Below are 25,228 nucleotides of genomic sequence, written 5' to 3' on the forward strand. Positions count from 1 at the left end.
CTGCACACTCCAAGGGGGAGATGTACAAAGCCTTAGAGGGTGAATAAGTACTAACCAATCAGCTCCTAACTGTTATGTTGCATGCTGTGTTTCAAAAGTGACAGGAGCTGATTAGTTGGTACTTTATTTCTCTCCAAGCTTTAGTACATATGTCCCTATATGTTGTTTTTGCTATCACTAAAGGTGACAATATTTAATCTTCCTATGTGTTACCTTGTAGAATGTTTTCTCACGCATAGACTACCATCTGTCAGAGCATACAGTTGCTGTATTAGCGTGCTAACTGGTGCATAGATGTATTCAACACTACCACATTTTAAAATATGAGGTCGATTTATGTCTAACTGATCCACAGATGACCAGGAAAACTGAACTGATAAGAGTCTGAAGACTGAGGGGCAGATGTATTAAGCCTGGAGAAGTGATAAATGCAAGGTGATAAAACACCAGCCAATCAGCTCCATTATGTAAATAGCAGTTTGGAGCTGATTGGCTGGTGCATTATCACCTTCCACTTATCACTGCTTTATCTCTTCTCCAGGCTTAATACATCTGCCCCTGAGTTTGAGAAACATCTGTGGGAAAAAAATGATATATATGTGTGTGTGTGTATATGTATATATATATATATATATATATATATATATATATATATATATATATATATATATATATATATACACACAAATGTATGTATGTATATGCATATATAAATGTGTGTGTATATGTATGTGTATATTTATGTATATATGTATGTGTGTGTATATATATATATATATATATATATATATATATATATATATACTATTACAGGTTGAGTATCCCTTATCCAAAATGCTTGGGACCAGAGGTATTTTGGATATCGGATTTTTCTGTATTATGGAATAATTGCATACCATACTGAGATATCATGGTGATGGGACCTAAGTCGAAGCACAGAATGTATTTATGTTTCATATACACCTTATACACACAGCCGGAAGGTAATTTTAGCCAATATTTTTTGTAACTTTGTGCATTGAACAAAGTGTATCTACATTCACACAATTCATTTATGTTTCATATACACCTTATACACACAGCCTGAAGGTCATTTAATACAATATTTTTAATAACTTTGTGTATTAAACAAAGTTTGTGTACATTGAGCCATCAAAAAACAAAGGTTTCACTATCTCACTCTCACTCAAAAAAGTCCGTATTTCGGAATATTCTGTATTTCGGAATATTTGGATATGGGATACTCAACCTGTATTATTATTTTTTTTAATTTCAACTCCATAAACATTCCCCCCCGAGGTTAACATAACTAAACATGTTCTGAGTGTTAAGTAAACTTTAGCCGGTATCCAATTAGTTGCAGTAATTTACTGCAGTTAGTGGATTCGACTAGGGCATTCCAATTAGCCCCGATATGCAACACTTATCGGAGATTATGCTTTGGGTGTCAGAGGCACCCGAAGCATAATCCGTGATAAGCAGCTATCGGAGCCGCAATAACACATGGGATCATGGACCTTATCCCAGATCCCATGTATTATCACACGATCGTGGGTCCTTTTTTGGCCGATTAAAAACAGCCTATAATTGGATTGTGCTGTTTTTTATTGGCTGAAAAAGAAACAAATCATTGGGGTATATTCAATTGTTGTCGGGTACTTTCCGACGGAAAGGACGCGACAGCTCATTCGATGCCGGGCCAAAGCTGACAGGTTTGGCCCGTTCCCGACAGTGTCAGTCCGACAGCAGCACAGAGTATATCAGGAGACAGCATAACTCTGGAATTGCTGGAGCAATGTACTAAAAAATTGGTACACATATGCCTTACAATCTGGAAACAAATACTGTGGGGGGGAAGACACCCCTAGCAGCACTGAGTATTTCAGCAGACAGCATAACTCTGGAATGCCTGCAGCAATTTACAACAAACTTGGTACACATGACTTTCACTCTGGAAGCAAACATTTTTGGGGTCAGACATCCCTAGCACCCCTAGGGATGGGACAGCAGCACAGAGTATGTCAGCAGACAGCATAACTGTGGAAGGCCTGGAGCAAATTACACCAAACTTGGTACACATCTGACTTACAATCTGGGAACAAACTCTGTGGGAGTTAGACACCCCTAGGGGTGGGACAGCAGCACAGACTATATGAGGACATGCATGATATGTCAGTGATGACAGGGCCAGTGACATGATGTGAGGAGGAGAATGCAGGTAGCACAAACCCACACACTGAGAGTTATATAGTGGAAGTTGCACGGTCCCCCAGCAGCACAGAGTATATCTGGACATACATAATGTGCTGCACTATATAAGAAACTGTAGAAAATCAATAATTTCACAGGGGCACTGACATGATGTGAGGAGGGGAATGGAGGCAGCACAAAGCTACAGACTGAGAGTTGTATAGTGGGAAGAGCAGGGTCCCTTGGGAGAACAAAAAGGGGTCTGGCCACTACACAAAGTGCGTCAGGGAAGCAAGATATGCCTATATACTAGATCTCTAACCAATGTAAATTAACGAACAACTATCATTCTAATTTACCATCCTCATCCCGTAGCAAAGCACGGGTATTCAGCTATCTACAATGTTATTTATACTGTGTGTTTAATATTTACATTTATTTTTGTAAATAACAGAAAACACAAAGGACATCTAGCGCACACAAAGATAACCATGCAGCTATAAATTTAACAATAATATAGAGTTCACCCTTAAATTCAGCTTGAGGGTGTCAATATAATGGTTTCCAAAACGCCAAATGGATAAACATCTGAATGATGTGTTTTCTCTTATCCCAAAAGGCTCTCACATAAGTTGGGTTTTTAGAGAAAAAGAACAAATCTAGTGTAGTATTTCCTTTATAACATTAATTTTAAATATCCAAATCCACACTTACAAATGTAGAGGGATAATCAGCATATATGGAAATATCCAATTGGGCAAACTGCTCCCAGATGATAGGTTCTTCCTATTTCACAGGTGTGAATCCTACACCAACCTACAAGGATATAACCCTCTGCTCCCTTGGCACTTTGCAGTGGACCAAGTTTTAAGAGGGATAAAAAGATAATAGTGCAGTGGTTCTTAAAAAATGATAAAATCTTTAATACCAGTTACACTTACAAGAAAGGCATAAAATCACAGCAGATTAAAATACTCCACTAATGGCAGACAGACAGGACTTCCGTCACCTTCCCTGATGTTAGCTGAATGGAAGAGAGAGGATGAAGTCCGGAATTTCAGCTCCTCAGACAGTACCTCCTGGTGTCCGTTTTTCCACCCGGAGTCACATACAAACGTCCCGCTTAACGCGATTCAGACCGTATAGGTCCTTCTTCAGACATTCTTAAAATCCTGGGCAACGCCGGGTACTCCAGCTAGTTCTAAATAAGTTTACTGATGTTCTGAAGCAGCTTAGTTATGCTAACCTCAGGGGGCCCCATGTTCTGAACTTGAACTATATTAATTTTGTTCATGACCTTTATTTAATTGCATGAGTGTGGGTTAACATTGGCTGTGCAAAAAAATCAACAAAGGGAATTTAGGCACTTATCAATTACCAAAATTAATATTGAAGGTCAATCTAATTGACAGAGAATATATAAACTACAGAGTCCAAAAAGTGTTATTCACCCACAACAAGGAAACCACAAAAAAAAAAAAAAACATAAATAGGGGAACCTGCACTTTAGTAAATAACCTTTTTCGTGAGCTCTCAGGAGCAGGGCACTCTTCCTTCACTTATACCATCATTACCAGCAGTGGCACTGAGCTTCTATATACAGCCTGTGCTGCCTTTTTTGGTATTACAACTGCATGTGCAGGAAAAAAATATTAATATATATATATATATATATATATATAGATTCTGTGGTCCGGCACTCAATAAAATGTAAACACAATCTTACCCCGGTGTCACGTCCTAGGCAGGTACCATGCAAATGTAGAAATACAGAGGGGACGGCACTCAGAGGATTTGTTCAAGTTTTGTATTCAAGTATAAAACATACTTAGTGATCCATCAACGTTTCGGTGTACGGCGACACCGTCTTCAGGATGTGAACAACACAATGAAATGAAGTGAAATGACAGTACATACATACCATGACTTACCCCGCTTATATGTGCTCCCTCTTCAATCTACACCAATGTGCGTGACATTGGTGTAGATTGAAGAGGGAGCACATATAAGCGGGGTAAGTCATGGTATGTATGTACTGTCATTTCACGTCATTTCATTGTGTTGTTCACATCCTGAAGACGGTGTCGCCGTACACCGAAACGTTGATGGATCACTAAGTATGTTTTATACTTGAATACAAAACTTGAACAAATCCTCTGAGTGCCGTCCCCTCTGTATTTCTATATATATATATATATATATATACACACATACACATACACATACACACACACACGTATCCTACGGTCTGAAACGTACTGCAATGGGCCCTACATTCTTGCCGACGTGTGCGGGCGACATGAACGCTCTCGTTGAGTAATGAACGAGAAATCGTTCATATCGCTCAGTGTCTATGCACCAACACCGCGGTTGTTCATCGTTGGTTTTCACTCGTTCTTCATAGCAAGACAATTTGGACGATGGTCGGTAATCATTGAAATCAACCATCATCCAAATTGCATAAGTTTTTTGCACTTTTAATTGTTTCAGAAACATATTTTATGGTATCTACCATTTGCATTATTGGTTATATGAGATTACTGTTGTTCTTCTATAGATGAGCAGCAACAGTAATAAGAGAGCACCAACAACTGCGACACAAAGATTAAAGCAAGACTATCTGCGTATCAAGAAAGACCCAGTGCCTTATATCTGCGCTGAACCGCTTCCGTCAAACATTTTGGAATGGTGAGTACCTCGTGGCTGTTACTTGTAGAATCCCAGGACATTTTTATAAATCTTGACAATATTATTATTCGTGGGTTTCCATACACTGAGTAGGTTATATAGTGCATCGCAAAAATCTGTCATTATCCAATAATAACTGTTATGTCAAAATCAGGTATGGTCTGTTCATCTGAAGACTGGTGTTTTTCAAGGTCTACTGCCATAATATAATACAATGGGGGAGTTTAATTAGAAGGGAGGCAATGTAGGTCCTGGAGCTATTCAATTGCCCAATGACTAGTGGATTTCTGCTCGCACTCTCTGGTAACTGCATCGCACCTGGTACGAAATCTTGGTAAACTGCATTTTCTAATTTAAGTGCCAGACATGATGCAGTAAATTGAATAGCTCCAGGAAATCTTCACAGGAGCTACAGCCTCTCGTTTTAAATGAATTCCAACTATTGTTTACCCTATTGTAGTGCATAGTTTCATTTTCAGTGTTTGGTTTATGGAATAGGGTTGCATCAGTTAGTTCTACTGGGTACCATTCTGTACAGTTACTGAAGTCTGTGGCATTAAGGTATCATTGATAATTTCCCAATGAATTAAAATTGTCTTTCCAAGGGTAGAATAAAAAGTATTGTAATCCTTCTGGGGGTTATGTTAACACAGTTACGTTGGTAACTTCTGTGTTTTTTGCAATAACTTTATGTAGTCAGGCCCAGTTGTTTTATATGTTACCATAGATACAACAAAACTGTTCTGGTGTTACTGATACAACACTATCTTTATGCCCATGGCAATGACTGTAATCATGAACAGTAAATCTGTATTTAGGAAAAGCTTCAGAAGGAATATGCAAGTCAATAAAGTTACCTGATGTTAGAGAGTCCTTTATAAAGGTAAAAAAAGAAAGAAAAAAGTTAACCACTTGCAGACCGCCCAGTAACTTGGAGTGGTGGATGCTTAACAGGAACAGGAAATCCTGTGATTTCCTATGGACATCCTTGCCCTGAGGTCTCTCCAAGGCAGTGTAGTAAAGGGGTGTGGTATGTTAGATAGACTAGACTTAGGTCGGCATGAGAAAAAGGTCGACATGATTTAAAAAAAAAATGTTGGTGGTGTTTTCTTCGTAGAGTGACCGGGGAACCCCAGTTAGTGCACCGTGTCCCCTCGCTTCTCTCGCCATGCTTCAGGCAAGGTGCTTCGTTACCGCTGCTCTTGGCACAGGTTACCGGTCCCAATTGTAGTCCACGTGGATTGTAAAGTATGAAAAAGTAAAAAAAAATGGAAAAAAAATATGTGAAACTCATGTCGACCTAGAAACCATGTCGACATACTTACTGTTGACCTAGACGTTGTCGACCTAGAGACTGGATCCCGTAGTAAAGACTTGTATCTGGCGGACTAGAAGAATTGCGTTAATCAGATCTAAGAGAAGTTAAGGGGGGTACTCACGGAGCGATATTCTAAGCAATCTGACTAGATTGCTTAGAATATAAACCTGATCGCTCCGTGTGTAGCCCTTACAGCGATAGTGATGCGCAGCCCTGCGTATCGCTATCGCTGATGCTAGATTGGCCTGCCGTGCAGGCCAATCTAGCGGGTCGCTCACTTCACCCGCTGGGTGAAGTGAGCGGCCCCCCCGTCTCCCCCCCGCACGCTCAGCACACATCGCGCTGTGCTGAGCGGCAAGAGAGATGTGTGCTGAGCGGTTCGCTCAGCACACCTCTCCCCGCATCGGTCCGTCTATATGGGCCATTACTCTATTATCTCTACTTTACATTGTGTCCTTTAGTGATGGTCAAAAGGGATATATATCTTAAGATACCAGGGACACCCCAAATTAATAATTTGTTTTGCCTATCTATAATAATTTTTTTTCTTTCTAGGTAAGTATGGTAGTCGGGTGTTAGTGTGTTGTGTAAAAGGTGTGTGCTACATTTGTTCACTGAAATCTTATTAGAAACTGCCCCCATTGCTGTGTAGCATGCCCGGACCTATCTACGTTTCTCCCGTACCTGAAGCTGGATGGATAATACTTGGTTTTAGGCTGTACTGAATGGAAGGAGGCTTTGCTGAGATGCGGTCTGGGTAACCTATTTGGCCAGGTTACAGTATATTAAAAGGTATTGGTAAAATGATGAAGTTGGCTGGTCCTCTTTAAAACGGTGTCTTAGCTTTTCTGAAGCAGGGCTCCCTCCGTACTCTCTCCCTTACTTATGCCAAACTAATAATGATTTATATAGGCCTTTTTTTTTTTTGTACCTGTAGTATGCAAAGCATTTTTATTACTACAGAGGATGAGGCAGCCATCTTGGGCATTTTCAGTCGCTATTCTAGGTAACCATTCACATCAGTCTCTGCCGTATTGGTGCTTAGTCTAGCTTAGAGCCCATTTTCTGTTGTTAGCTTGTTGATTTAGCTATATGTTTTTGGACACAACATGGAGGAAGCACGCAAACTCCACACACATATGGTCTTCATTGTAATCAACCTGAAAACCTCATTGCTGTGATGCAGCAGTGCTAACTGTTGTGCCACTATGAGAGAACTTATAAATAAGTACCATACAGTATGCATCAGGCAGGTGGCGTGGCACATATAATGTAACCCGGTGATGTCAGGCTGCCGTGGCTATCTACACTTTGTAACATGGTGTGTGTGTTTATGTTATGGCTTAGTTCTCTTTTCTAGTCTTTCCTGGGCAGATGACCTTTATCTCTGCATCCCTAATCATGTTTGACAGAAGTTGGAACTTGTGTAAAGGACAAAAAAAAATGTTGACACAGGATCATTTTTGCAGTAGTGTGTTTACAGATTTGTGTGTGTGTGATTTGGGGTGTCATTTAATAACTTCCACTGCTTGCTGAGTGTACAGTTTCTGGAAACTGGATTTGTTCGTGGGCTTTTTGTGTCACATAGGTCTGTCAGTCACGTGATTTCTCGCTTCCCCATAATTGCTGGCTGACCAGGCAGCATGTGAGGTTCCACAGAGCTGAGGTTCATTCCCAGAAGTACTGTGTAATGCTCAGATATTGACATTCACATCCAAAGCAGACACCTTTTCTAAGTATTATCATCTGGATGTTTTTAGTTAGATGAGCAAAGGAAAAGGCCTAACATCTCTTTCTTTCTCTTACGTCCTAAAGGATACTGGGGTCCATTTAGTACCATGGAGTATAGATGGGTCCATTAGGAGCCATAGGCACTTTAAGAATTTGATAGTGTGGGCTGGCTTTTCCCTCTGTTCCCCCTCCTACCAGACTCAGTTTAGAAAATGTGCCCGGAGGAGCCGGTCTTGCTGAAGGAAGCTCCTGAAGAGTTTTCTGCATTTATTTTCTGTTTGTTATTTTCAGGCAGGGCTGGTTGGCACCAGCCTGCTTGCTTCGTGGGACTTAGGAGGGGGAGGGGGGAGGAACGGCCCAACCTCTTGAAGGGTTAATGGTCCCGTTCCCTGCAGACAGGACACTGAGCTCCTCAGGGAACTATTCGCAAGCCCCACCACGGTGAGCGTACATTCCCACAGCACGCCGCCACCCCTAACAGAGCTAGAAGAATGAAGAGTGGTGAGTACTAAGCCGGCGTCCCGGTTAGCGGGGCGCCGGCCATTATAGCGGCATGAGGGTACGGAGACGCACGTCTTCTAAACGGACACAGTACACGACCGACTCTGTACACTGTACCCATACTGGCAAACACAGCCTTAAAATGGTTCTGCTCCATTTTAAGCACACAAATTACCTCAGCCAGTATAAAAAAAGCGGGAAGACCACGCGCCATTGAAGGCGCGGGGCTTCACTATGAGAGGATCCAGCAGCTCACCAGTGCCATTTTCTCTCTGCAGTGGACACAGACGCTGACTGACAGGGACGCGCAACTCCTCCGGTGTGACTCCAAATTACCTCAGTGGTACCAAGAGGTCATATCAGGGGGGAGCAACTATTAATGTACTAAATCCCCTTTCTCTGACGTCCTAGTGGATGCTGGGTACTCCGTAAGGACCATGGGGTATAGACGGGCTCCGCAGGAGACTGGGCACTCTTAAAAGAAAGATTAGGTACTATATCTGGTGTGCACTGGCTCCTCCCTCTATGCCCCTCCTCCAGACCTCAGTTAGTATCTGTGCCCGGCCAGAGCTGGATGCACACTAGGGGCTCTCCTGAGCTTCCTAGAAAAGAAAGTATTTGTTAGGTTTTTTTATTTTCAGTGAGATCTGCTGGCAACAGACTCACTGCTACGTGGGACTGAGGGGAGAGAAGCGAACCTACCTGCTTGCAGCTAGCTTGGGCTTCTAAGGCTACTGGACACCATTAGCTCCAGAGGGATCGAACACAGGCCCAGTCCTCGGTCGTCCGGTCCCGGAGCCGCGCCGCCGTCCCCCTTGCAGAGCCAGAAGAACGAAGAGAAGTTGAAAATCGGTGGCTGAAGACTCCGGTCTTCATTAAGGTAGCGCACAGCACTGCAGCTGTGCGCCATTGCTCCCTTAGCACACCACACACTCCGGTCACTGATGGGTGCAGGGCGCTGGGGGGGGGGGGGGCGCCCTGGGCAGCAATTAGATTACCTTACTTGGCGAAAAGCACATAATACAGTCTGATAAACTGTATATGTGCATTAACCCCCGCCATTAAAGTACATAAAAGGACAGAAGCCCGCTGCTGAGGGGGCCGGGCCTTCTTCCTCAGCACACCGGCGCCATTTTCTCTTCACAGCTCAGCTGGAAGGAAGCTCCCCAGGCTCTCCCCTGCAGTATCCTGGTACATAAAGGGTAAAAAAGAGAGGCGGGGGGGCACATAAATTTAGGCGCAAAACTGTGTATATAAGCTGCTATAGGGGAAAAATCACTCAGTATAGTGTACATCCCTGTATTATATAGCGCTCTGGTGTGTGCTGGCATACTCTCTCTCTGTCTCTCCAAAGGGCCTGGTGGGGGAACTGTCTTCAAATAGAGCATCCCCTGTGTGTGTGGTGTGTCGGTACGCGTGTGTCGACATGTCTGAGGTAAAAGGCTCCTCTAAGGAGGTGATAGAGCGGATAAGTGTGTGGGAGGGTGTCTCCGTCAACAACGCCGACACCTGTTTGGATATGTGTAAGTGCTGAGGTAAAATTATTGCACAAAAGGTTAGGGAACAGAAAGGAAATCTACCCTGGTCTGTCCCTATGTCACAGAGTCCTTCAGAGTCTCTCTATGTTCACTATCCAAAATAACAAAGTATCGACACGGAGTTTAACTCCACTGTCGACTACGATAATGCAAAGTTACAGCCAAGAGGGCTAAAAGATATTCAATATATGATTATTGGAATAAAAGATGATTTGCATATCGCTGATGACTCATCTGTCCCTGACACGAGAGTACACATGTTAAGGGGAAGAATGCTGAGGTAAATTTCCCTCCTCTCATGAGGAAAAAGAGCGGGAATCTCCAGACAAGAGACGGCAGCTTCCCACAAGAGAATTCTCAGGCTGTATCCTTTCCCCACTAGGGCCAGGATGTGTTGAGAATCTTCCCCTTGGGTGTCCTGTTTGCACTAGCTATTCTCAGGGATCCTGCAGATAGTGTGCACATTCTAGTATACTACCCAGACCGGCGATTGTGTCGGCATGGGTTTATAGCGCTGTGGCAGCGTGGACAGGTACCTTATCAGCAGAGATTGAGACCCTAGTATGCATATAAATATGTTAAGATGCTGTCTTAAGTGACAGATATATAATTATAAAGCATGCCCAAAGGGACATGAGTATACTGGGTCCTAGAGACAAAAGCTATGTCGATTTCTGCTTGACGTGTCCTGTAGAATATACATTGGACAGATGATGCCGACTTAAGAGGCATATGGAAGGCTGAGGATTGTGTGGAGAAAGGTTCTCGGGCCTGGTCTCCACAGCTATAGCTGGTAATTCTGATATTTTGCCTTATATTCCTGCACAGCCTAGGAAAGCACGACATTATTAAATGCAGCTTTTCGAATAAAGAAACAAGAAAGTCTGAGGTGCGTCCTTTCTTGTCAGAGCCGGGGGCAGAGGAAAGAAGCTGTACAACACAGCTAGTCCCCAGGAACAGAAGTCCTCCCCGGCCTCTACAAAAATCCACCGCATGTCGCTGGGGCTCCACAGGCGGAGCTAGGCCCGGTGGGGACACGCCTTCGTAAGTTCAGCCACAAGTGGGTTCACTCCCTGTTAGATCCCTGGGCAATAGAAATTGTATCGCAGGGATACAGGCTGGACTGTGAGAAGATGCCCCCTCACCGAGGACCCAGCGGGCTTCCCCCCAAGAGAGGGAGCCAGTGTTAACTGCAATTCGTAAATTGTATCTTCAACAGGTGGTGGTCAAGGGTCCCCTCCTTCAACAAGAGGGTGTTATTATTCGACCATGTTATAATCCCGAAACCAGACGGTTCGGTTAGACCCATATTGAATTAAAATCCCTGAACATATACCTGAAAAGGTTCAGGTTCAAGATGGAATCGCTAAGAGCGGTCATTGCAAGCCTGAAATGAATCGGGACATAAGGGATGCATACCTTCGTGTCCCCATTTATCCACCTCATCAGGCGTACCTCAGAATTGCGGTACGGGATTGTCATTACCAATTTCACCAAGGTAATGGCGGATATGATGGTGCTCCTGCGGAAGCAAGGTGTCACTATTATCACATACTTGGATGATCTCCTCATAAAAGCGAGATCAAGAGAGCAGTTGCTGGACAGCGTATCACCTTCTTTGGAAGTGAAACGGCAACACGACTGGATTCTATATATTCCGAAGTCGCAGTTGGTTCCTACAGCTCATCTGCCTCGCCTAGGCATGATCCTAGACACAGACCAGAAGAGGGTTTATCTCCCGATAGAGAGAGCTCAGGAGCTCATGACACTGGTCAGGAATCTATTGAAAACCAAAACAGGTGTCAGTGCTTCACTGCACTCGAGTCCTGGGAAGGATGATGGCATCATACGAGGCCATCCCCTTCGGCTGGTTCCATGCAAGGACAATGGAACTTACTGGACAAGTGGTCCGGATCACATCTTCAGATGCATCGGTTAATCACCCTATCCCCCAGGGCCAGGGTGTCTCTCCTGTGGTGGCTGCGGAGTGCTCACCTTCTCGAGGGCCGCAGATTCGGCATTCAGGACTGGGTCCTGGTGACCACGGATGCAAGCCTCCGAGGGTGGGGGGCAGTTACACAGGGAAGAAAATTCCAAGGTTTGTGGTCAAGCCACCAGACTTGCCTTCACATCAATATCCTGGAACTAAGGGCCATATACAACGCCCTAAGTCAAGCGGAGTTCCTGCTTCGCGACCAACCGGTTCTGATCCAGTCAGACCGCAGGGGCTCATGTAAACCGCCAGGGCGGCACAAGGAGCAGGGTGGCGAGGGTAGAAGCCACCAGAATTCTTCGCTGGGCGGAGAATCAAGTAAGCGCACTGTCAGCAGTGTTCATTCCGGGAGTGGACACGACCTCCACCCGGGAAAGTGGTGACTTCATCAGGAAGTCTTCACGCAGTTTTGCAAATTGATGGAAACTGCCTCAGGTGGACTACATGGCGTCCCACCTCAATAAAAAGATAAAAAAGGTTTTACGCTGGATCAAGGGACTCTCAGGCGATAGCTGTGATCGCACTAGTAACACCGTGGGTGTTCCAGTCGGTCTATATATTCCCTCCTCTTCCTCTCAGACCCAAGGGCTGAGAATTGTAATAAACGGAGGAGTGTGAACAATATTCTTTGCTCCGGATTGACCAAGAAGGACTCGGTACCCGGAACTGCAAGAAATGCTCTGAGGACCCAGGGCCTCTGCCTCTCAGTCAGGACATGTTGCAACAGGGACCCTGTCTGATCGAAGACTTACCGCGGCTGCGTTGGACGGCATGGCGGTTGAACGCCGGATCCTAGCGGAAAAGGGCATTCCGGATGCAATTATTCCTACGCTGATAAAGGCTAGGAAAGACCTGACAAGCAAGACTTTTTCACTGTATATGGCGAAAAAAGGTTGCTTGGTGTGTGGCCGGGAAGGCCCTACAGAGGAATTCCAGGGGGGTCGATTCCTGCACTTCCTACAGTCAGGAGTGACTATGGGCCTATAATTGGGATCCATAAAGGCCAAGATTTCGGCCCTATCCCTTTTTCTCTCAAAAAGAACTGGCTTCACTGCCTGAAGTTCGGACGTTGTTACAGGGGTGCTGCATATTCAGCCCCTTTTGTGCCTCCAGTGGCACCTTGGGATCTTAACGTGTGTTGGATTCCTAAAATCCCACTGGTTTGAGCCACTTAAGACCGTGGAGCTAAAATATCTCACGTGGAAAGTGGTCATGCTTTTGGCCTTAGCTTGGACTAGGCGTGTGTCAGAATTGGCGGCTTTGTCATGTAAAAGCCCATATCTGATCTTCCATATGGAAAGGGCAGAATGGAGGACTCGTCCCCAATTTCTCCCTAAGGTGGTATCATCGTTTCATTTGAACCAACCTATTGTGGTGCCTGCGGCTACTAGGGACTTGGAGGATTCCAAGTTGCTAGACGTAGTCCGGGCCCTGAAACTTTGTTTCCAGGACGGCTAGAGTCAGAAAAACTGACTCGCTATTTATCCTGCATGCACCCAACAAGCTGGGTGCTCCTGCTTCAAAGCAGACTATTGCTCGCTGGATCTGTAGCACGATTCAGCTTGCACATTCTGCGGCTGGACTGCCGCATCCTAAATCAGTAAAAGCCCATTCCACGAGGAAGGTGGGCTCTTCTTGGGCGACTGCCCGAGGGGTCTCTGCTTTACAACTTTGCCGAGCTGCTACTTGGTCAGGTTCAAACACTTTTGCAAAATTCTACAAGTTTGATACCCTGGCTGAGGAGGACCTTGAGTTTGCTCATTCGGTGCTGCAGAGTCATCCGCACTCTCCCGCCCGTTTGGGAGCTTTGGTATAATCCCCATGGTCCTTACGGAGTACCCAGCATCCACTAGGACGTCAGAGAAAATAAGAATTTACTCACCGGTAATTCTATTTCTCTATCGTCCTAGTGGATGCTGGGGTTCCTGAAAGGACCATGGGGGGAATAGCGGCTCCGCAGGAGACAGGGCACAAAAAGTAAAGCTTTTTCCGATCAGGTGGTGTGCACTGGCTCCTCCCCCTATGACCCTCCTCCAGACTCCAGTTAGATTTTTGTGCCCGGCCGAGAAGGGTGCAATCTAGGTGGCTCTCCTAAAGAGCTGCTTAGAAAAAGTTTAGCTAGGTTTTTTATTTTACAGTGATGCCTGCTGGCAACAGGATCACTGCAGCGAGGGACTGAGGGGAGAAGGAGTCAACTCACCTGCGTGCAGGATGGATTGGCTTCTTGGCTACTGGACATCAAGCTCCAGAGGGACGATCACAGGTACAGCCTGGATGGTCACCGGAGCCACGCCGCCGGCCCCCTTGCAGATGCTGAAATCAGAAGAGGTCCAGAATCGGCGGCTGAAGACTCCTGCAGTCTTCAAAAGGTAGCGCACAGCACTGCAGCTGTGCGCCATTTTCCTCTCAGCACACTTCACACGGCAGTCACTGAGGGTGCAGGGCGCTGGAAGGGGGGCGCCCTGGGAGGCAAATGATTACCTATAATGGCTAAAAATACCTCACATATAGCCCTAGAGGCTATATGGAGATATTTAACCCCTGCCTAATGTTTCTAAATAGCGGGAGACGAGCCCGCCAGAAAAGGGGTGGGGCCTATCTCCTCAGCACACGGCGCCATTTCCTCTCACAGTTCCGCTGGTCAGGACGGCTCCCAAGTCTCTCCCCTGCACTACAGAAACAGGGTAAAACAGAGAGGGGGGGGCACATTTATGGCGATATTTTGATATAACAAAGCAGCTATAAGGGAGCACTTATTATAAGGCTATCCCTGATATATATATAGCGCTTTTGGTGTGTGCTGGCAAACTCTCCCTCTGTCTCCCCAAAGGGCTAGTGGGTCCTGTCTTCGTTAGGAGCATTCCCTGTGTGTCTGCTGTGTGTCGGTACGTGTGTGTCGACATGTATGAGGACGATATTGGTGTGGAGGCGGAGCAATTGCCAAATATGAGGATGTCACCCCCTAGGGAGTCGACACCAGAATGGATGCCTTTATTTATGGAACTACGGGATAGTGTCAACACGCTAAAGCAGTCGTTTGACGACATGAGGCGGCCGGACAATCAATTAGTGCCTGTCCAGGCGACTCAAACACCGTCAGGGGCTGTGAAACGCCCTTTGCCTCAGTCGGTCGACACAGACCCAGACACAGGCGATGACTCCAGTGGTGACGGTGACGAATCAACCGTATTTTCCAGTAGGGCCACACGTTATATGATTTTGGCAATGAAGGAGGCGTTACATTTAGCTGATACTACAGGTACCACTAAACAGGGTATTATGTGGGGTATGAAAAAACTACCTATAGTTTTTCCTGAATCAGAAGAATTAAATGATGTGTGTAATGAAGCGTGGGTTGCCCCTGATAAAAAGCTGATAATTTCAAAGAAATTATTGGCATTATACCCTTTCCCGCCAGAGGTTAGGGAGCGCTGGGAAACACCTCCTAGGGTGGACAAGGCGCTAACACGCTTATCTAAACAAGTGGCGTTACCCTCTCCTGAGACGGCCGCACTTAAAGATCCATCAGATAGGAGGATGGAAAATATCCAAAAAAGTATATACACACATGCAGGTGTTATACTACGACCAGCTGTAGCGACTGCCTGGATGGGCAGTGCTGGGGTAGTTTGGTCAGAGTCCCTGATTGAAAATATTGATACCCTGGACAGGGACAATATTTTACTGTCGTTAGAACAAATAAAGGATGCATTTCTTTATATGCGTGATGCACAGAGGGATATCTGCACACTGGCATCACGGGTAAGTGCTATGTCCATTTCGGCCAGAAGAGCTTTATGGACGCGACAGTGGACAGGCGATGCGGATTCAAAACGGCATATGGAAGTTTTGCCGTATAAAGGGGAGGAGTTATTTGGAGTCGGTCTATCAGATTTGGTGGCCACGGCTACAGCCGGGAAATCCACTTTTCTACCTCAAGTCACTCCCCAACAGAAAAAGGCACCGACTTTTCAACCGCAGCCCTTTCGTTCCTTTAAAAATAAGAGAGCAAAGGGCTATTCATATCTGCCACGAGGCAAAGGTCGAGGGAAGAGACAGCAACACGCAGCTCCTTCCCAGGAACAGAAGCCCTCCCCGGCTTCTACAAAAGCCTCAGCATGACGCTGGGGCTTCTCAAGCGGACTCGGGGACGGTGGGCGGTCGTCTCAAAAATTACAGCGCGCAGTGGGCTCACTCGCAGGTAGATCCCTGGATCCTGCAGATAATATCTCAAGGGTACAGGTTGGAATTAGAGACAGATCCACCTCGCCGTTTCCTGAAGTCTGCGTTACCAACGTCCCCCTCCGAAAGGGAGACGGTTTTGGAAGCCATTCACAAGCTGTACTCTCAGCAGGTGATAGTCAAGGTACCTCTTCTACAACAAGGGAAGGGGTATTATTCCACTCTTTTTGTGGTACCGAAGCCGGATGGCTCGGTAAGGCCTATTCTAAATCTGAAGTCCTTGAACCTGTACATAAAGAAGTTCAAGTTCAAAATGGAGTCACTCAGAGCAGTGATAGCGAACCTGGAAGAGGGGGACTTTATGGTATCCTTGGACATCAAGGATGCGTATCTCCACGTTCCAATTTACCCCTCACACCAGGGGTACCTCAGGTTCGTTGTACAAAACTGTCACTATCAGTTTCAGACGCTGCCGTTCGGATTGTCCACGGCACCTCGGATCTTTACAAAGGTAATGGCCGAGATGATGATTCTTCTTCGAAGAAAAGGCGTATTAATTATCCCATACTTGGACGATCTCCTAATAAGGGCAAGGTCCAGAGAACAGCTAGAGATGGGATTAGCACTGTCTCAAGAAGTGCTAAAACAGCACGGGTGGATTCTGAATATTCCAAAATCCCAGTTAATACCGACAACTCGTCTGCTGTTCCTAGGGATGATTCTGGACACGGTTCAGAAAAAGGTTTTTCTCCCGGAGGAAAAAGCCAAGGAGTTATCCGAGCTTGTCAGGAACCTCCTAAAACCAGGAAAGGTGTCTGTACATCAATGCACAAGAGTCCTGGGAAAAATGGTGGCTTCTTACGAAGCAATTCCATTCGGCAGATTCCACGCAAGAATTTTCCAAAGGGATCTGTTGGACAAATGGTCAGGGTCGCATCTTCAGATGCACCTACGGATAACCCTGTCTCCAAGGACAAGGGTGTCTCTTCTGTGGTGGTTGCAGAGTCCTCATCTATTGGAGGGCCGCAGATTCGGCATACAGGATTGGATCCTGGTGACCACGGACGCCAGCCTGAGAGGCTGGGGAGCAGTCACACAAGGAAGAAACTTCCAGGGAGTATGGACAAGCCTGGAAACGTCTCTTCACATAAACATTCTGGAACTAAGAGCAATATACAATGCTCTAAGCCAGGCAGAACCTCTGCTTCAGGGAAAACCGGTGTTGATCCAGTCGGACAACATCACGGCAGTCGCCCATGTGAACAGACAGGGCGGCACAAGAAGCAGGAGTGCAATGGCAGAAGCTGCAAGGATTCTTCGCTGGGCAGAGAATCATGTGATAGCACTGTCAGCAGTGTTCATCCCGGGAGTGGACAACTGGGAAGCAGACTTCCTCAGCAGACACGATCTTCACCCGGGAGAGTGGGGACTTCATCCAGAAGTCTTCCACATGCTGGTAACCCGTTGGGAAAGACCAATGGTGGACATGATGGCGTCTCGCCTCAACAAAAAACTGGACAGGTATTGCGCCAGGTCAAGAGATCCGCAGGCAATAGCTGTGGACGCGCTGGTAACGCCTTGGGTGTACCAGTCGGTGTATGTGTTTCCTCCTCTGCCTCTCATACCAAAAGTATTGAGAATTATACGGCAAAGAGGCGTAAGAACGATACTAGTGGTTCCGGATTGGCCAAGAAGGACTTGGTACCCGGAACTTCAAGAGATGATCACGGAAGATCCGTGGCCTCTACCTCTAAGGAGGGACTTGCTTCAGCAGGGTCCCTGTCTGTTTCAAGACTTACCGCGGCTGCGTTTGACGGCATGGCGGTTGAACGCCGGATCCTAATGGAAAAAGGCATGCCGGAAGAAATCATTCCTACTTTGATTAAAGCAAGGAAAGAAGTAACCGTGCAACATTATCACCGAATTTGGCGAAAATATGTTGCGTGGTGCGAAGATCGGAGTGCTCCGACGGAGGAATTTCAACTCGGTCGATTCCTACATTTCCTGCAATCAGGATTGTCTATGGGTCTCAAATTGGGATCTATTAAGGTTCAAATTTCGGCCCTGTCGATTTTCTTTCAAAAAGAATTGGCTTCAGTCCCTGAAGTCCAGACTTTTGTTAAGGGAGTGCTGCATATACAGCCCCCTGTGGTGCCTCCAGTGGCACCGTGGGATCTCAATGTAGTTTTGGATTTTCTAAAATCTCATTGGTTTGAACCACTAAATAAGGTGGATTTGAAATATCTCACTTGGAAAGTGACCATGCTTCTAGCCCTGGCTTCTGCCAGGAGAGTGTCAGAATTGGCAGCTTTATCTTACAAAAGCCCATATCTGATTTTCCATTCGGACAGGGCAGAACTGCGGACTCGTCCGCATTTTCTCCCTAAGGTGGTGTCAGCATTTCATCTGAACCAGCCTATTGTAGTGCCTGCGGCTACAAGTGACTTGGAGGACTCCAAGTTACTGGACGTTGTCAGAGCATTAAAAATATATATTGCAAGAACAGCTGGAGTCAGAAAATCTGACTCGTTGTTTATATTGTATGCACCCAACAAGATGGGTGCTCCTGCGTCTAAGCAGACGATTGCTCGTTGGATCTGTAGCACAATCCAACTTGCACATTCTGTGGCAGGCCTGCCACAGCCTAAATCTGTAAAGGCCCACTCCACAAGGAAGGTGGGCTCATCTTGGGCGGCTGCCCGAGGGGTCTCGGCATTACAACTTTGCCGAGCAGCTACGTGGTCAGGGGAGAACACGTTTGTAAAATTTTACAAATTTGATACTCTGGCTAAGGAGGACCTGGAGTTCTCTCATTCGGTGCTGCAGAGTCATCCGCACTCTCCCGCCCGTTTGGGAGCTTTGGTATAATCCCCATGGTCCTTTCAGGAACCCCAGCATCCACTAGGACGATAGAGAAAATAAGATTTTACTTACCGATAAATCTATTTCTCGGAGTCCGTAGTGGATGCTGGGCGCCCATCCCAAGTGCGGATTATCTGCATAAATTGTACATAGTTATTGTTAACTAATTCGGGTTATTGTTGAAGGAAGCCATCTTTCAGAGGCTCCGCTGTTATCATACTGTTAACTGGGTTTAGATCACAAGTTGTACGGTGTGATTGGTGTGGCTGGTATGAGTCTTACCCGGGATTCAAAATCCTCCCTTATTGTGTACGCTCGTCCGGGCACAGTACCTAACTGGAGTCTGGAGGAGGGTCATAGGGGGAGGAGCCAGTGCACACCACCTGATCGGAAAAAGCTTTACTTTTTGTGCCCTGTCTCCTGCGGAGCCGCTATTCCCCCCATGGTCCTTTCAGGAACCCCAGCATCCACTACGGACTCCGAGAAATAGATTTATCGGTAAGTAAAATCTTATTTTCTCGTAGTCCGTAGTGGATGCTGGGAGCCCGTCCCAAGTGCGGACTCTCTGCAATACATGTATATAGTTATTGCTTAACTAAAGGTTTATTGTATGAGCCATCTGTTGAGGAGAGGCTCAGTTATTGTTCATACTGTTAACTGGGTATAGTTATCACGAGTTGTACGGTGTGATTGGTGTGGCTGGTATGAGTCTTACCCTGGATTCCAAATCCTTTCCTAGTAATGTCAGCTCTTCCGGGCACAGTTTCCCTAACTGAGGTCTGGAGGAGGGGCATAGAGGGAGGAGCCAGTGCACACCAGATATAGTACCTAATCTTTCTTTTAAGAGTGCCCAGTCTCCTGCGGAGCCCTTCTATACCCCATGGTCCTTACGGAGTACCCAGCATCCACTACGGACTACGAGAAATAGAATTACCGGTGAGTAAATTCTTATTATCTGGGTACTTAGTCTGCGACATGGCTAAGTTTGGCATTGGCGGCAAGGGCGCGGTGGGGTCTGTGTCTCCCTGAAGGGCTCTTTGTGGTTAATTGTGCTTAACCTTTTCCTGTGTGTGCTGTCACATTTACATTATGTCAGGCAAAGAATGTGTTTCTTGTACAGCGGAGTGTTCCTCTTCACCAGGGGGCTCATTACTGGGTACTCAGGGTTCACAGAATAGTGGGGCTGAACCGGAGTGGGTTAATTCTCTTAAAGGAATGATCTCCACTCTTTCTACAAAATTGTCCCGCAATGAGAAAGAGACGCAATACTTAAAACAGACTGTGGATGAGTTTATGAACAGAGACTCCGTCCCAAAAACAGCGTCTCAATCCCCTCCCTTTTGTCCGCAAAAGCGATCTCTGGCCCATATCCTGCAATCTGGCTGACGCTGATGGGTCAGACTTGGAGGAGGGTGAGGTGGACTTGGAGGAGGGGGATGCGGCTCTGTCACAGGGAATAGAGGCTCTTAAAGGCTATCAGAGATGTTCTGCATATTCCTGATAAGGTGTCAGAGGAGTGTGAGGAATCTTATTGTAATGTAAAAAAAGAAGTCCTCAGTCACTTTTCCTGTGTCAAAGGAATTGAATACCCTGTTTGAAGAACCGTGGGTTAATCCTGATAAAAAATTTCAGATCCCTTAAAGGTTACTCTCATCTTTTCCCTTTCCTCTAGAGGATACTGGACGCATCAGTTTCTAGGCTGTCACGAAAAATTGTATTGCCTGTTCTTGGTGCAGCCTCCCTAATAGACACGGCTGATCGTAAATTGAGACTACACTCAAATCATTGTATACAGCTGCTGGGGTGGCCCAAAGACCCACTACTGCATGTGCGTGGATCACAAAGGCCATTGCAAAATGGTCAGGTAACCTAATTGAGGGCTTAGATTCCTTGTCTAGGGGGGATGTTGTTTACTCCTGCAGCATATACAGGACTCTGCAAATTTTATTGTGGAAGCCATAAAAGAGATAGGCTTGCTTAACGCATGCACCACTGCTATGGCAGTGTCGGCACGCAGGGGCTTGTGGCTACGCCAGTGGACTGCTGACGCGGACTCCAGGAAAGGCGTGGAAGGCCTACCATTCACAGGAGAGGCCTTGTTTGAAGATGAACTAGAAAAATGTATCTCCACAGTTACTGCGGGTAAGTCTACGTATCTTCCTTCTGCAGCCCCCCAACCAAGAAGACTTATGCAGCTTATAAGTTACAGTCCTTTCGGGCGGCCCAGTTCAAGAGCAAATCCAGAGGTGCTTCTACTTCCTCCAGCGGCGCAAGAGGTAAACCACGCAAACCAGCAACTGCAGGTGCTCAGGAACAGAGCTCAGGCGCTGCTTCCTCAAAGACTTGAGCATGATGGTGGACCGCAATGCCTTGAAGGCTGTCAGGTGGGAGCACGCCTAGTCAGATCTGGTCACGTTCGTGCCAGGATCCCTGGGTCATAGATCTTATCTTATTTCCCAGGACTACAGACTAGAGTTCCAAAAGCTCCCACCTCACAGATTCGTCAAATCGGGCTTGCCAGTTTCACAAGAGGCAAGTATTACTTTACATCATGCCATCTAAAAACTGGTACAGACTCAGGTCATTGTTCCAGTTCCACCTCATCTGCTCAACAAGGGGTACTACTCCAACTTGGTTGTAGTACCGAAACCGGACGGTTCGGTCAGACCGATTCTGAACCTCAAGTCTTTGAACCCGTACTTACGAGTGTTCAAATTCAAGATGGAGTCTCCAAGAGCGGTAATCTCAGGTCTGGAGGAGGGGGAATTCCTGGTGTCTCTGGATATCAAGGATGCGTACCTTCACATTCCGATCTGGCCACCTCATCAGGCTTATCTACGGTTTGCATTGCAGGACTGTCACTATCAGTTCCAGGCCCTGCCATTTGGTCTCTCCACGGCACCGAGGGTGTTCACCAAGGTGATGGCAGAGATGATGTTTCTGCTCCGCAAACAGAGAGTGAATATAATTCCGTACCTGGACGATCTACTAAAAAAAGCACCGTCCAGGGAAAGGTTGCTTGACAGCATTGGTCTCTCAACCAAACTCCTCCAGGATCACGGGTGGATTCTGAACCTTCCAAAATCTTACCTAGAGCCAACAAGGAGGCTCCCATTCCTGGGAATGATACTGGACACGGAGTCGCAGAAAGTGTTCCTTCCGTTGGAGAAGGCATTTGTAATCCAGTCGATGGTTCGGGATGTCCTGAAGCCAACCCAGGTGTTGGTGCATCTGTACATTCGCCTTTTGGGGAAAATGGTAGCCTCTTACAAGGCTCTTCAATATGGAAGGTTTTCACGCACGACCCTTCCAGTTCGATATTTTGGACAAATGGTCCAGATCGCATCTTCATATGCACCAGAGCAGCAATGTCAGAGGTGTCAAGAAATCTCCTCTGGGCAGAAAGAAACGCTGTGGCGTTGTCAGCGGTCTTCATTCCGGGAGTAGACAACTGGGAAGCAGACTTCCTCAGCAGACACGACCTGCACTCGGGGGAGTGGGGCCTTCACCCGGAAGTGTTCAGGTGCTTGATAAGTCAATGGGGATATCCACAGATCGACATGATGGCCTCTCATCTCAACAAGAAGTTCAAGCGGTATTGTTCCATGTCGAGAGACCCACAGACAGTGGCGGTGGACGCCTTGACGACTCCATGGGTCTATCGGATGGTGTATGTGTTTCCTCCACTTCCTCTAATCCCAAGAATTCTAAAGAGACTAAAAAGGGAAAGTGTTCAAGCAATATTTATTACTCTAGACTGGCCAAGAAGGGCCTGGTACGCGGACCTTCTGGAGATGGTCCTCGAAGATCCGTGGCCTCTACCTCTTCGTGAAGATCTTCTGCAACAGGGCCCGTTCGTCTTTCAGGATTTACCGCGGCTACGTTTGATGGCATGGAATTGAACGGCTTATTCTAGCCAGGAAAGGGATCCCTCACAAATTTATCCCGACTATGATCCAAGCCAGGAAGGGGGTAACGTCTAAGCATTACCATCGTATCTGTAAGAAATACGTCTCTTGGTGTGAGAGCAGAAATTATTCTGCTGTGGAATTTCATTTGGGACGTTTCCTGCTTTTTCTGCTGGTAGGCGTGGATATGTGTGAGCCTGCGTCTGGAAAGTCCAGATTTCGCCCTTGTACATTTTCTTTCAGGAACAATTGGCTTCTCTCCCTGAGGTCCAGACATTCTTGAAAGGTATTCTGCACATCCAACCTCTCTTTGTGCCTCCCACGGCACCTTGGGATCTCCAATGTGGTGCTGCAGTTCCTCCAATCGGACTGTTTGAACCGTTACAGGAGTTGGACGTAAAATATCTTACGTGGAAGACCGTCACACTGTTGGCATTTGCTTCAGAAAGACGTGTGTCTGAGCTGGGGGCTTTGTCTTACAAAAGTCCCTATTTAATTTTCCATGAGGACACAGCTGAACTCGGAACTCATCTGCAATTTCTTCCTAAAGCTGTGTCCGCATTTCACATCAACCAACCTATTGTGGTTCCGGTTGTCACCGGCACCTCTGCTACTTCAAAGTCTTTGACTGTTGTGAGGGCTTTGAAGGTGTATGTAAAGCGAACAGCTCGTCACAGAAAATCTGACTCGTGGTTTGTTCTTTATGATCCTAATAAAATTGGGTGTCCTGCTTCAAAGCAGTCTATTGCACGCTGGATCAGGCTTACTATTCAGCATGCGTATTCCATGGCAGGTTTGCTGTGTCCAAAATCTGTACAGGCCCACTCTACTAGGTCAGTGGATTCTTCCTGGGCGGCTTCCCGGGGTGTCTCGCCTTTACAGCTCTGCCGAGCGGCTACTTGGTCATAGAAACATAGAATTTGACGGCAGATAAGAACCACTTGGCCCATCTAGTCTGACCCTTTTTTTTTTATCCTTTAGGTAATCTCAACCCTTTTTGAGCCTTAATTCTTTGTAAGGATATTCAAATGCCTATCCCAAGCATGTTTAAATTGCTCTGCAGTCTTAGCCTCTACCACCTCTGATGGGAGGCTATTCCACTTATCCACTACCCTTTCTGTGAAGTCATTTTTCCTTAAATTTCCCCTGAACCTGCCTTTTTCCAGTTTCAGTGTATGTCCTCGAGTTCTAATACTTACTTCTCTTCCTTTGAAGAATGTTTCCCTCCTGAACTTTGTTAAAACCTTTGGTATATTTGAAAGTTTCTATCATGTCTCCCCTTTCCCTTCTCTCCTCCATACTATACATGTCTGGTTCGAACACGTTTGGTAAGGTCTACAAGTTTGATACTTTGGCCTCCTAAGGAACTTCAGTTTGGTCAATCAGTTCTGCGGTAACCTCAGCACTCTCCCACCTGGTTTGGGAGCTTTGGTACATCCCCATGGTACTAAATGGACCCCAGTATCCTCTAGGACCTAAGAGAAAATAGGATTTTAATTACCTACTGGTAAATCCTTTTCTCGTAGTTCGTAGAGGATACTGGGCGCCCGTCTGGTGCTTCGTTCTTCCTGCACTGTTACTTGGTTAAGTAATGTTCAGCCGTTGATGTTCCTGTTTCAAGTTTGGTTAGCTTGTGCTAGTTTGGAATCTCACCACTATCCTTATCTATCCTCTCAAAGTATGTCCGTCTCCTCGGGCAGAGTTTCCTTGACTGAGTCTGGTAGGAGGGGCATAGAGGGAGGAGCCAGCCCACACTATCAAATTCTTGAAGTGCCCATGGCTCCTAGTGGACCTGTCTATACCCTATGGTACTAAATGGACCCTAGTATCCTCTACGGACTACGAGAAAAGGATTTACCGGTAGGTAATTAAAATCCTATTTTTGCTGCCTCTGAATGTATTATATGCCTTTCATGATTGTCCAAGGATATTTCCATCAGAGAGCAAAGGTGTCACAATCGGTCTCGCTCAAAACATTTTGGATTTTGGATATGGGAGATTCAACCTGTAGTTTACCTTGAATGAGTTTATTTAATATGACTAGTGGGTCCTTTTGTAGTAACTACCCCAGTGTTGCAATACCATAACATCTGATACAATGTTTGGGCTAGTGCAGTGCAATGGATGTAATGCATTTGTTTTGAAAGAGGCATTGTGGAGACTCGGCTGCTGTCCAATCTGTGAGCAATTTCTCTGCTGTAGGAGGAGATAACTAAACCGCATGCTGAGATAAGTAGGATGTCTGTGTCTTTGAGGTCTCCAGAAGACATTCTGCCTAGGCTACTGTGGGCTCTCAAGGGCAGAAATTTCCAGTGGG

At 46.1% G+C, this 25,228-nt stretch overlaps 1 protein-coding gene across 1 annotated transcript in view; it reads left to right on the top strand.

Moving 5' to 3' along the window:
- The window catches only part of UBE2J2 (ubiquitin conjugating enzyme E2 J2), a 164,173-nt gene that overhangs the window by 593 nt on the left and 138,352 nt on the right, over positions 1-25,228 (top strand). Inside the window, exon 2 of the mRNA XM_063943039.1 lies at positions 4,748-4,878. Coding sequence (XP_063799109.1) covers positions 4,748-4,878 — 131 coding nt within the window. The remainder of the gene's footprint in view (positions 1-4,747; positions 4,879-25,228) is intronic.

Source organism: Pseudophryne corroboree, chromosome 10, assembly GCF_028390025.1.
Source record: "Pseudophryne corroboree isolate aPseCor3 chromosome 10, aPseCor3.hap2, whole genome shotgun sequence".
NCBI lineage: Eukaryota > Metazoa > Chordata > Amphibia > Anura > Myobatrachidae > Pseudophryne > Pseudophryne corroboree.